The sequence below is a fragment of the Orycteropus afer genome, unplaced genomic scaffold, assembly GCF_000298275.1.
Source record: "Orycteropus afer afer isolate SDZICR_OR568_19922 unplaced genomic scaffold, OryAfe1.0 scaffold00195, whole genome shotgun sequence".
In the NCBI taxonomy this organism is placed as follows: Eukaryota; Metazoa; Chordata; class Mammalia; order Tubulidentata; family Orycteropodidae; genus Orycteropus; species Orycteropus afer.
Window position 1 is genome coordinate 205895 of NW_006921782.1, and position 13239 is coordinate 219133.

The 13239-nt window shown below is 39.1% G+C and overlaps 1 protein-coding gene across 1 annotated transcript in view; it reads right to left on the reverse strand.

Moving 5' to 3' along the window:
- The window catches only part of CCDC191 (coiled-coil domain containing 191), a 149583-nt gene that overhangs the window by 39013 nt on the left and 97331 nt on the right, over positions 1–13239 (reverse strand). The window contains exon 14 of the mRNA XM_007947851.1: positions 2981–3124. Coding sequence (XP_007946042.1) covers positions 2981–3124 — 144 coding nt within the window. The remainder of the gene's footprint in view (positions 1–2980; positions 3125–13239) is intronic.

A 13239-nucleotide genomic window follows, 5' to 3' on the forward strand; every position in this document is an offset into this window, starting at 1 on the left:
GTGTCTGTGTTAATTGGTTTCCCTTTTCTTTGTTGAAGAGGGTCTGTGCAATCCTTCTGCCTAGTCCGCCATCTTGCCCCGCCTCTCATTACAAATAACTTTTTCAACAACATAAATGGCAGCTATACATGTGGACTTCATGAGATGTAATACACAGGAATTATATCAACTACATTTGTGTATTGAGGCAATGGAGATGCTTAATATATTCAGCCAAAACAAGGCCAAGAGCTGACTATGAACAGATCCTCAATTGCTCATATGCAAGCTCATGTTGAAGCTGAAGACAATTAAAACAACTCCACGAGAGCCAAAATATGACCATGAATATGTCCCACCTGAATTTAGAGACCATCTGAAGAACAGATTTGATGCACTGGACACCAATGACTGAAAACCAGACAAACTGTGGGATGATATCAAGAATATCATACATGAAGAAAGCAAAAAGTCATTAAAAAGACAGGAAAGGAAGAAAAGACCAAAATGGATGTCAGAAGAGACTCTGAAACTTGCTCTGCAATGGAGAGTAGCTAAAGCAAATGGAAGAAATGACAAGATAAAAGAGGTGAACAGACGATTTCAAAAAGCAGCTCAAGAAGGCAAAGTCAATTATTATAATGAAATGTGAAAAGACCTGGAGTTAGAAAACCAAAAAGGAGGAACATGCTTAGCATTTCTCAAGCATAAAAAAAAAGCAAAAATTTAATCCTCAAGTTGCAATACTGAAAGATTCTAAGGGCAAAATATTGAGTGATGCAGGAAGCATCAAAAGAAGATGGAAGGAATACATACACTCACTATACAAACAAAAAGTTGGTTGATGTTCAACTATTTCATGAAGTGGCATATGATCATGAAGGAAGAAATCGAAGCTGAACTGAAGAAACTGGTGAAAAACAAGGCTCCAGGACCTGACAGAATACCCACTGAGATGTCTCAACAAATGCATGCCACACTGGAGGCACTTACTCATCTATGCCAAAAAATTGGAAGATAGCCACCTGGCCAACTGACAGGAAGAGATCCATATATGTATCCATTCCAAAGAAAAGTGATCCAACAGAATGTGGAGATTATCAAACAATATCAGTTATATCACATGTAAGGAAAATTCTGAAAATAAATAAAAAACAATTGCAGCAGTATATTGACAGAGAACTTCCAGAAATGCAAGCTGAATTCAGAAGAGGATGTGGAATGATGGATATCATTGCTGTCAGATGGATCTTGGCTCAAAGCAAAGAATACCAGAAAGATGTTTCCTGGTGTTTATTGACTATGCAAAAGTATTCGACTGTGTGGATCATAACAAATTATGGTTAACATTGAGAAGAATGGGAATTCCAGAACACTTAATTGGGCTCATAAGGAAGACCATGACACTGTCATTCAAACAGAACAAGGGGATACTGCACGGTTTTGAATCAAGAAGGGTGTGCATCGTGGTTGTATCCTTTCACCATACTTATTCAGTCTGCATTCTGAGCAAATAATCTGAGAAGCTGAACTATATGAAGAAGAGCGTGACATCAGGATTGGAGGAAGACTCATTAACAATCTGAGATATGGAGACTACACAACTTTGCATACTGAAATTGAGGATGACTTGAAGCACTTACTAATGAAGACTGAAGACTACAGTCTGCAGTATGAATTACACCTCAATATAAAGAAAACAAAAATACTCACAACTGGACCAATAAGCAGCATCACAATAAATGGAGAAAAGATTGAAGCTGTCAAAAACTTCATATTATTTGGTTCTACAATCAATACCAATGGAAGCAGCAGTCAAGACATCAGATGATGTATTGCACTGGGAAAATCTGCTGCAAAAGACCGCTTTCAAGTGATGAAGTGCAAAGATGTCTCCTTGAAGATTAAGGTGCACCTAACCCAAGGCATGGTATTTTCATTCACCTCATATACATGTGAGGGCTGGACAATGAATAAGGAAGACTGAAGAAGAGTCGGTACTTTTGTGGTGTGGTGTTGGCAAAGAATGCTGAAAGTACCATGGTGTTCTAGTTACCTAGTGCCATTCTGACAGGAATATACCACAAATAGGATGGTCTTAACAAACAGGAGTTTATTCTCTTACAGTTCAGGAGGCTATTACAGTTCAGAAGTCCAAGTTCAAAGTGCCAGACTCTTGGTACTGTGTGAAAGCCCCTCAACCTTGGGCTTCAGTTCTGCCTCTTGCTCCCGGCCCCCTGAAGCTAGAGGCATCTCTTCACTCAGGCAGCTACTGGCTGCTGAGGCTAACAAGCCCAAGGTTGACAAATAAAATGGCACAGTCCTGGTGTTACCAAACCACACAGCAGGCCATTAATTCAAGTCCATTGTAAGTCCCAAAGTCGGCAGAGCATGGCAGGCTGCTGAACAACGACATGGCTACATGCAAGCTCCAAGCATGCCATAGGCTAGAGACCATTTCCAAAGCTATTTCTCATATATGGGAAGCTGACCACATCCCAAAGGCAGCTACTCAGCTGTTCACAGTAGATTCCACCATGGAGTTGATTACCAGTCTCATCATGGAATACTACATCCAGCTGCCCAGCCACTCAACTAGGCCCAGCCAAGTTGACACACAGACTTAACCATCATACATGGACTGCTAAAAAAAAACTAACAAATCTGTCCTGGAGGAAGTGCAGCTGGAATTCTCCTTGGAAGCAAGAATGGCCAGACTTTGTCTCACCTACTTTGGTCATGTTGTCAAAAGGAACCATTCCCTGGAGAAGGATATCAAACCTGGCAAAGAGGAAGGTCAACAACAAAACGGAAGACCCTCAACAAGATGGATTGACACGGTTGCTGCTACAATGGGCTCAGGTATAGCAAAGATTATGAGGATGGTGCACGATTGGGCTGTGTTTTGCTCTGCTATACATAGGGTCGCTATTAGTCAGTGCCAACTTGACGCATCTAACAACAACAAGAACAACAGCAACAACAACAGTTGATACTGTACCTGGATATTTTGTTTGCTTTGCATTCTCAATCTTTTCCAAGGCTCCAAACCTATTTTTCTTAGCACAACCTTTTCATAATGTTCTTTCGCTACTGCCTCCAACTGCTGATTCCTCTCAATTCTCTTCTGTTTCTCTAGTTCTTTCTGGGAAAATAAAGAAGTAAAAATAGTATGACTAAAAAGAACAAAACAAAACAAAAACCTCCCAATTATTTTAATTTCAACAAAAGCATAATGAATTAATTTGAACACGCAGCCATTAAACTATGTTAATCATGGTAATGCGCTCTGGAGTATTAAAAGAAAAGGAAACAATTCTTCCAAGAGGGTCAGAAAAAGTTCAGTCATGAGCCCTACAGTAATCACAGCTATGCATATTCCTGGATTTATTCAGTTATTCATAGAAATTACTTACCTCTCATAAAGTTACTAAAAAGTAAAATATCTAGTTAGGAAAGCAATCAGGATTCCCCCCCTCCCCAACCTCATTATTTCGGAAAACCCAGCAATGAAGCACCTTCATTTAGATTATGGGGTAGAGAAATAAATTTCAAGACACTCTATTTAAAAGTTTACAAGAATAATGTTACTACTGAGGCTCTCTCTCTCTCTCTCTCTCTCTCTCTCTCTCTCTATATATATATTTTAAAAAAAGAGTGATGAACAATAAGCCCAGAGGAAAGTGAAGAGTATCTGATAATCTTTAAGTGGCCCTCCCTCCTCTGAGGAGAGACATGAACTGTTCCTGGTGATGCACTGAGAAAAGACACCCTCTTCCCCCTCAAAGGAGAATTGCACTCATTGGGGGGTACCCAAGCACGATGACAAACATAATGATCTTGTATACAGATATCATTGTCTTTTTCTCTTTTAATGAAAATAGTCTATAATAAAGATAAGAGAAAAAAAAAATCTACCTAATGGTGAGTAGTGGCAAGTGATATTTGCTATGAAACATAAAAGAAAAAGCAAAGACTTAAAAATGGTCTCAATGCCTTTTTCTATCTGGTCCAGAACTTGTCCATCTCAGCATTTTTTTGGGAGTACATAAATAGGGGCATTTATTAATCTGTGAAACCCAATCAGTTACCCACCTGTGACATCTGGGAAGGGGTACCACAGTATTTGTTTCGGTAGGTCAATTTATGTCTGGACTTTAAGGGAACGTAGTTCCCCCAGTTCTTTTTCTCTCTGCTTTCAATTAAAGATGGCATCAGATTTTGATGCAGTTGAGTCACAATGCAGAATGCTTACCTTCCAGGAGCATTTCCTGTTCTGGTAATGGCTTTCCAGTTTAGTACTGGAGTTTCTTTGAGGCTAGCTCACAGAAATTTCTTGCTGAAGATTACAAGGATAATTGGTACATACTAATTTTTCCAATTAGTCATTCATGTCACTTTTCCCACCCTCTAGAATTTAAATTTCTTTCTCTAGGCTGCTCCTGGGAGTTGATACCATTTGTCATAGATCAGATTTAGTGTGGGTGTTTGAGTCCCTGTTCAGATGGTCTGTGATTTCCTCTTGGCTTAACCTCTGCCTATAGCCCTGGCAGACCAAATAAATGTCATCATGCCATGTGAAAAATCTCAGATGAAATAAAATTCTGAGGTATTTAAACTCCCACTTTGTCACCTTTCTAAGGGTGGGAGGCTGGCAGAGAGGTAGTGCAATGCTTGATAATTATTTGATCACAATGAAATTCCAAAGGGAGCTGTTGCTGGTTCTTAAAACCAAAATTCTTGGACACCTCAAGCTTAGAAGAGTTGATGAATTCAAAAAAGCATCAACTCTTCTTTGGTCTTCCTTATTCATTGTCCAGCCCTCACATGAATATTAGGCAACTGAAAATATCATGGCTTGGGTTAGGTGCACCTTAGTCTTAAAGGAGACATCTTTGCTTTTCATCACTTGAAAGAGGCCTTTTACAGCAGATTTGCCCAATGCAATACGCGGTCTGATGCCTTGACTGTTGCTTCCATTGATATTGATTGTAGAACCAAATACTACGAAGTCTTTGACAACTTCAATCTTTTCTCCATTTATTGTGATGCTGCTTATTGGTCCAGTTGTGAGGATTTTTGTTTTCTTTATATTGAGGTGTAATTCATACTGAAGACTGTAGTCTTCAGTCTTCATTAGTAAGTGCTTCAAGTCATCCTCACTTTCAGCACATGGAATATCCATTTTAGCTCAATTCACCCCCTCCCTCCCTATCTTAATTTTTAAAGAGAAAGAAATCCAAGCCCAAGCAGGGGTAATTTTTATTTGAAATCATGGGAGTGTGTCTGTGTGTGTGAGGTGGACATGAGTGCAGGACAATGGGCAAGTTGTATAGGTGAGCCATCCTGTTCCTTCCTGAGGCCAACATCCACATCACTGAGTACTTGGAACCAGTGCCTTTCTTTCATCTGAAAATGGGGCCCATCTCTTTCCTCTGCTACCCCAGGATTAAGCCTTAGACAAGGTGTCTCAGAAAGCCCAGGGGACATTCATTTATCAAGTGCCCATTTTAAGCATCTTTAAAATATTTTATTAAAAAAATGCCATTCCCTGTCTCAGTACCACCAATGATGCATGCCGTCCATTCTGAATGGGGAGTGGAGACTGCGAGCTAGTCTCTTGCTCTTCCCTGTGTCTTCCCTGTATGGTCGTCCTTTTACCCTCCCATCATTTCATTGTTGTGGACGGATAGCAGAGGGCACCATGTAGTCCTAGAAGATGGTCCTGAGTGATTCCATGACCACTCCCGTGTTTTAACTGTTTTCAAAACCAGAAGGTGTTGGGAAATTAAGAAAAAAGGTAAATTCTCACCAATGGTTGCTATTACAGTTAAATCAATAAAGATCTTGAGTTTAAAAAAAAAAAAAATGTTTCCAGTATGGTCAACTCATGTATTGTACATACAAAAACATTTCATTTAAGCTTCTTTTTTTTCACTTCCTACAATTGCACTTCAAGAAAAGGGCAGTGGTGAATTCGCTGATTCTGACTAATTATTTAATGTGCCTGAGACTTCTGTGAGAAAAAACAAGAGAGCACAGAACATTTCTACTTTAGAAAGGAGAGTCACTGATCTTTCAATCCAAACTACCTGTTCCTGTGAAAGTTCCCATAGAAATGTCCACATTATCTAAGCATTAAATCAAAATAACCTTTTCATCTTTATAGTATACACTTGATAGCTACTTGTTGAACTGAATGGCCAGAAATAGAAATTATGTACAGTAGTTTTCTCATGATAATAAGTAGAAGCTAAGGATTAAGTAGAAGAGGAAAACGAAGAAGCTAACTGTCCCCACATCCACTGAAATGTCCCTGTAGCATCAAGGCAGTAGCTGCAACTTGCAGATAGAACCCAATAGAGATTCAGTTTAGCCAACATAACCCTGTTCAAATGTAGACAGAAGTAATGCTCTAAGTATCCTCCTAGAATTTTAACTCTGGCATCATGGCTCTCAAAAGTACACGACTTTTTGATGACTGTGGAGAAAAATAGATTTTTTTTCAAAGTCTACTTTTCCATGGGAAAATAGAAAAATAATTTAATAAAGTAGAGCTCTATTTAAGCTAAAACACTGTACTGTTACACAGTGATGTATTCAGAGTTCATCTGTGTATTTCCTCTCTCAAGTGAAGATTCCAAAATACAGTTAGCTGCCTTTCATTAATATTTCCATATTTTCCATTTCCTTGTCTATAAAATGGGGATAATAATGCCTGCATCCAAGACTTGCTGTCAAATTACATGAGATGATGCTGTTTGCCTTGGGATAATGCTTATATTGGGGATCTATGCAGCTAAGGTTTCACAGAGCATACTTCACTCAGGCTAAAAAGGGATATAAAATCAGGATTTCTGATTTAAATTCAACAAATGGCACACAAAAATAAGACTCATTTTGAAAGTGCATCTATATCCACCACCACTGCTTTGGGAGAAAGATCAGAATTACAGCTGTGTTATGAAAAGCACAGGGCTGAGTACATAGTGTTGCAGGTTTCATTCCCTATTTTTCATTTTTTCTTAGGGAGGCTAACAGGAAACCAAAGCAGAGGAATACTGCTGAACATGACTGGAGAAAAATCACCAGACTGTGCTGACACTACTTGCCTGACATTCACGACCAGTCAACACTGGCCCGAACTTCTCTGCCCTCCTTGCATCATGAGTCTACGAGCCACCTTCCAATTGTGCTCTGGAGCTTATTACCTCTTGTCCACCCCTGTAATTTATACCCTTTGCTCTCTCCTATCATAAACTTCTCCCTCACATCTGTATGCAAACACGTGCTGATATCACTCATCTTTTTTTTTTTTTTTTTTTTAATACAGAAATTGAAAGCCACCTTCCAATTGTGCTCTGGAGCTTATTACCTCTTGTCCACCCCTGTAATTTATACCCTTTGCTCTCTCCTATCATAAACTTCTCCCTCACATCTGTATGCAAACACGTGCTGATATCACTCATCTTTTTTTTTTTTTTTTTTGTAATACAGAAATTGAAAGCCACCAACAGAAAAATCCTTTGATCCCATGTGTCCCCTTCTCAAGACATGTTATCTATACTTGTGATCTCTATATTCTCACCTCCTATTCTCTCTTCAACCCACTGGAATGGGATTCTCTTCTCACCACTCCACTGAAAGTACTCTTGTCTAAGTCATGAATGATCTCCATAGTGCCAAATCAAAGAGCCCTTTGTCTGCCCTTCTTTTAATTGAATTCTCAAGCAACATATAGCAGGGAGAGAATAATTTCTTTTAGAAGGATCAGCACAAGGCTGGTCCTTATCAGGCAGAGGTTAAAGATGTCCCAAATGTCCAACTTTTCTCCCAAGTGCTGTACCACTCCATCATCTCTAACATCAACTCCTCCTGCTCCCTTCACTATTCTCCCTCCTGTGTTCGGTTTCTGTTTTCACTGTAATATCTCACAGAACTCACAACCTGCCAAGGAAATGGGTCACAAGGTGGTGGAGACTGGGAGGCTGGAAAGTCCCACCCAATTCAGTGGGTTCTCCTCATGCACCTGGTTGCAGGGGCTGGCAAACCAAATTGGGAAGTCAGCCAACTGGCTGCTGTCTCAAGTCCAGGGGTGATGAGACAGCATCATGTCAACATCATGATGTGAGATGTTGACAAACCAAATGCAGGATCCAGAGCTAGAGAGCAAACTTTGCCAGAACATTCACATACATACCTTCAAGGAAACTACGGGTGTTGACACCCTTCAGCAAGGAGAGACTCAAGATGAATCCCAGCCTAAACAGGCAGAGAGGCTAGGAGTTTACAGTACAACACAAAGTGGAGGACTATGGCTAGAAGGGCCATATTAAGCAATCCACTGCATTGCAATGAACCACTACCAATCCCCTCTTAGAACAATTTTTTCTTTTAGCTTCTAGACTATATTCTCTGGTTCTCCTTCTACCTCACTGGTTCCTCTCAATAATTATGCACATACCCTAGGGCTGGCCCTTGGACTCCCAGCTTTTCTCCATCCTGATGGTTTCCCAAGTTGATTCCATCCACTTCCAGCTCATTAAAAACATTAATATGTTGCTGACTCCCAGATTCCTTTAGTCTCATGTTTAGACTTATATACTCAACTGTTTCTCTGGCATGTTCACTTGGGTGTCTAATAAGCATTTCACATTTAACATGCTTCTGGTGATCCTTGAAGGCCTCCACAGTATCAAATACCACCTCCTCAGAGAGGCCTTTCTCATATTGCTTCCTCTATTATGTCTCTCTTTCTCTACCTCTTTGTTCATTTATTTATTGCCTGTTTCCTCCAATTAGTACATAAGCTTTTTGTGGGCAGGGTGGTTATCTGTCTTCTTCATAGCTCTATTCCAACACCTAGAACAGTGAATGCCACATGGTAGATGTTTTAAAGATATATGCAGGATGAACAAACATTCTTGGTTAATCAATTATAGGACTTAAAATCTTACCTAGTCTTCTCTAATAAAATGATCTTTTCAACCACAAACTTCATCAACTATTCATCAATCAAAAGTGCATTTATACAGTCATAAAAGGTATTGTCTGATAAACATTATTAGAAAATAAGCATTTAATAAGATAGAGCACTGGGATGCTAAGAGGTTACACTTTTATTTTTCAAAGTTGCTATTCCTGTGAATGATCACCTTACTGCTACATCTGACAGGCTCTCTCATTGGACTCACACAGACACTAAGCTGCCGACTACCCTGGGCCAGGTGGTACTTTCTGCTGTTGCCCCAGCACCCCCCACCCCCAACGAATTCAGCACTCCCAGACCCAGGGGGATTAAAGATAATAAAGATTCTTCACACAGGGCAGCCATGTCTTACCCCTGCACCACTTATTTCAGAATATGGAGGGAAATTTTATAATGGCTTATCTCTGAGAAATTCATCCAGTTCCTTTATCCTAAAACTAGTGTCACAGGACCCTACGTGCTTGCAACTGAGCTTATCTAGCATTTTCTATCCAAAGAAATATATGTGATACCTCAGAGACCTTCTCTAGCTTATCAAAAGTCAAACTGTTCATCTGTGTTATTTAAAAATATGCTATCTTGTTGGGCAATTTGCTGATTAACTCAATGTGCAAAAAGCTGCCTGCTTCCCAAGTGAAAGGAATGAAGCAGGCTTCCATGAAACACATCCAGGCTGTGACTGATTTGGAAAAGTCATAGCAGTCAGTGGTTCAGAAGGCTAGAGGTGCATCTTTTTCTTGATGAAGTACATCTCTTTGATGTACAGATGAATACCACTGTTATGCCTTGGAAGTTGCTTACTGGGAACAAGTATATAAAGTATAAACCAAATTAATTAATTAATTAATTAAAAATCAAAACCAAACAAAACATTTGTCATCAAGTTGATTCTGACACATGGAAACCCCATGTGTGTCAGAGTAGAACTGGGTTCCATAGGTTTTACCATCGATGATTTTTTCAGAAGTAGATCATCAGTTTTCTTCAAAGCACCACTGTACTCTCCAGCCTTTTAGTTAGCAGCTGAGCATGTAACCATTTGCACCACCGAAGGACCCTCATAGAAAGTCGATAAGGAGGTAAGTGGTGTTTGGGCTGTCAGATCTCTTTGTAGAATATGAAATGTCAAAAGGAACAAGACAGACCCATGATAAACTGGTGCAGAACACTGTACTGGGCATCTTTGCCTAGCAGAAAAGGAGACAACTGCCAATGCATTTCAGATCAAAAGCTGCTTGGAAAGAAGGCTTAAGTGCAGCCAGTTTTGTAAATGCATCTATCTAAGCTGAGACAACGAGGAACAGTTGACTAACTAAATGGATGCTAGTCTGTCTGGCAAAATCTCTTTATCTATTGTTTACTGAAGTTATAGTTTTCCAAAAAGTGACAGGTTTGGGGTTAAAACAACCCACTGGCCAGTAATGTATTTTTCAACCTTCTTGTTCTCCATTTTAAGTTTGTTCCATGATCACTTTTGGATAAGCAGTTTGCTTAAAAAAGAAAAAAGCCAGCCAGATAGCAAATTAATGGCTTTCTGTGAGCCCACCAGAGAACTGAAGCCATCTAGAATCTGGAGCTTTTGCTTACCTGAGACAGAAGCTGCCAGACACCATTTGAACCAGATAAGCCAGTATGATGATTAAACTAGAAATTTTGGCTAATTGCTGGAGGCCAGGTTGGGCCAGTGTGAGAGCTTAGGTGAAGCTCCTGGAGTTAGTCATGAGGTGTTCCTATACTTTTCCATCCCAGAACGTGACCAGAGAGAATCCTGAGAAAGCCCCACCTGTGGTTCTGCCTGAGGGAGAGGAATAGTACCTATAGCAAAATCTTCCCAGACTATTTTCTCTTAAGAAACCAAAGGTTTAATTGGTAGAGGGAAGGACCTCACCTAAGGGCACTGATGGACTACCTCTGCAGCTAGGGAAAGGAACTGAAGTGAACTCTGACCAGCCAGCCTACCATCTTACCTAAGAGGAGGACGGGGAAAAACAAAACCTTACTCTCCAGGGGGAAGTAAGATAAAAGATAAAACTCCCTGGATGCTCAAAAGGTTGGAAGTTGTAGTTCACCCACAGGTGCTTCAGAAGAGAGGCCTGGTGAGAAGGGCCATGTGTGAGTGCCCAATTTAGTGCCTTCCAAAGAGTGAGACTATTCAGAGCATAAGAGAATGCTCCCCTCCTCTCCTCCACACCCCTCCACCACACTAACAAGCTTCCGGTGATTACAGTAGGTTACAGCTAGAAAAGCTGTAAGAGGCAGATTTTCCCCCTGGCGAGCAGCACAAAGGGGAGACCCAAGCCAACAGAGGAGACAAAAACAAAGTCACTAGAGGAAATTGAAGTCCCTGGTGCTCACAGCAACTACAAACTTCAAGCTGGTAACCACAGGAACAACAAACTTCAAGCTATCCCAACTCCTGGTAAGATTAACACAAATTTCCACATTAAAGGCCTTTTTATCTCAATATCTGTTGTCCAGTATAACATGTCTGGCTTTCAACAAAAGAATAAAAGACATATCTAAAAACATGAAAAAAACAGAAGAGAGAAAGTGATGATCACAATACAACTCGAACATGACAAAGATTGAAACCATCAGACAGGGAATTTTAAATAACATAGGATAATATGTTAAAGGCTTTAAGGGAAAAAGTAGACATCATTCAAGATCAGATAGGTAATTTTAGCAGAGACATGGAAAATACAAAAATCAAAAACATGGTAACAGAAATAAAAAATGCTCTCAGGGTTTTATCAGGAGACTGACAGAGCTGAGAAAAGGTATCAGGTAACTTGAAGATGTGGTTGTTGTTGTTAGGTGTTGTAGAGTTGATTTTCGATTCACAGTGACCTGCATGTGACAGAACAGAACTGCTCCATAAGGTTTCCTAGGCTGTAATTATGAAAGCAGATAACCAGGTCTTTCTCCTGCAGAAAGCTGGGTGGATTTGAACCACCAACTACGAACAAACAAAAACTGAGGGAAATGAAGAACATCAGAAATGGAACAAATAAAGATAAAATGTAATCTTTTCAATCTGATTTTTATAGTATATATAAAAGTAAAATATAGGTTATATATATGACAACAAAAGCACAAGGGATGGGTGGGAGGAAAAGGAAATATGGTGGTATGCCTTTTGCACATAACAGACGACATTATGCCTGTATATTTCCATTTCTTTGTGCAGATTTAGGTTTTTAATCTATACCATACTTGTTCTGCTTAAAGAACTTCCTTGAACATTTCATGTAGGGTGATCTGGTGGCAGTGAATTCCCTCAGTTTTTGTTTGCCCAAGAAAGTCTTTATTTCTTGTTTACTTTTGAAAGATATCTTTGCTAGATATAGAATTCTACATTGCCAGTTTTTTTCGGCTCCATAAGGTTTCCTAGGCTATAATCATTATGAAACAGGTCACCAGGTCTTTCTCCATTTGAGGTGGTATAATATTATTTGAAGATAGATGTATATGATATTTAAAATGTAATTATGAACCTAGCACCCATGAAGAATGTTCTAAAAAGATGAGTAAATAATAAATCCATAGAGTAGATAAGATGGAATAATAAAAAATGCTCAATTAAAATCAGAGAAGTCAGAATATGAGAAAAAAGAAACAACAAACAAGTAAATAGAAAACAGTTCATAAGATGGTTGATTTTACTCCAAACACATCAATAATCACTTTAAATGTGAATGGTCTAAACAAACCACTTAAAAGACACAGACTGTCAGATTAGATACAAAATCAAGACCTAGCTACTCTCTGTCTATAAAAACCCATTTCATATATAAAGCCTTAGATGCATAAATCTTTCCTAACATGTATGCATCTAATAACAGATCTTCAAAACACATGAGGCAAAAACTGATAGATTTGAAAAGAGACAAATACACAATTTTGGTCAGAACCTTTAATATTCCTCTTTTGATAATTGATAGAAAAAGTAGGCAGAAAATTAGTAGGGATGTAGATGACCTGAATAGCATAATGAACCAGCTTAATCTAATTAACTTTTAAAGGCCACTGTAACAACAGTAGAATACAGATTCTTCTCAAGTGCACATGCACATAAAACACTCACTAAGACAGGTTATAGTCTTGACCATAAAATAAAACTTTACAAATTTTAGAGAACAGCAATACTATAGAGAAATAGCAATGCATATTCCTGGACCATAGTGGATTTAAACTAAAAATCAGTAACAGAAAGATATCTGGAAAAATCCCCAAATATTTAAAAATCAAATAATATACTTCTAAATAAC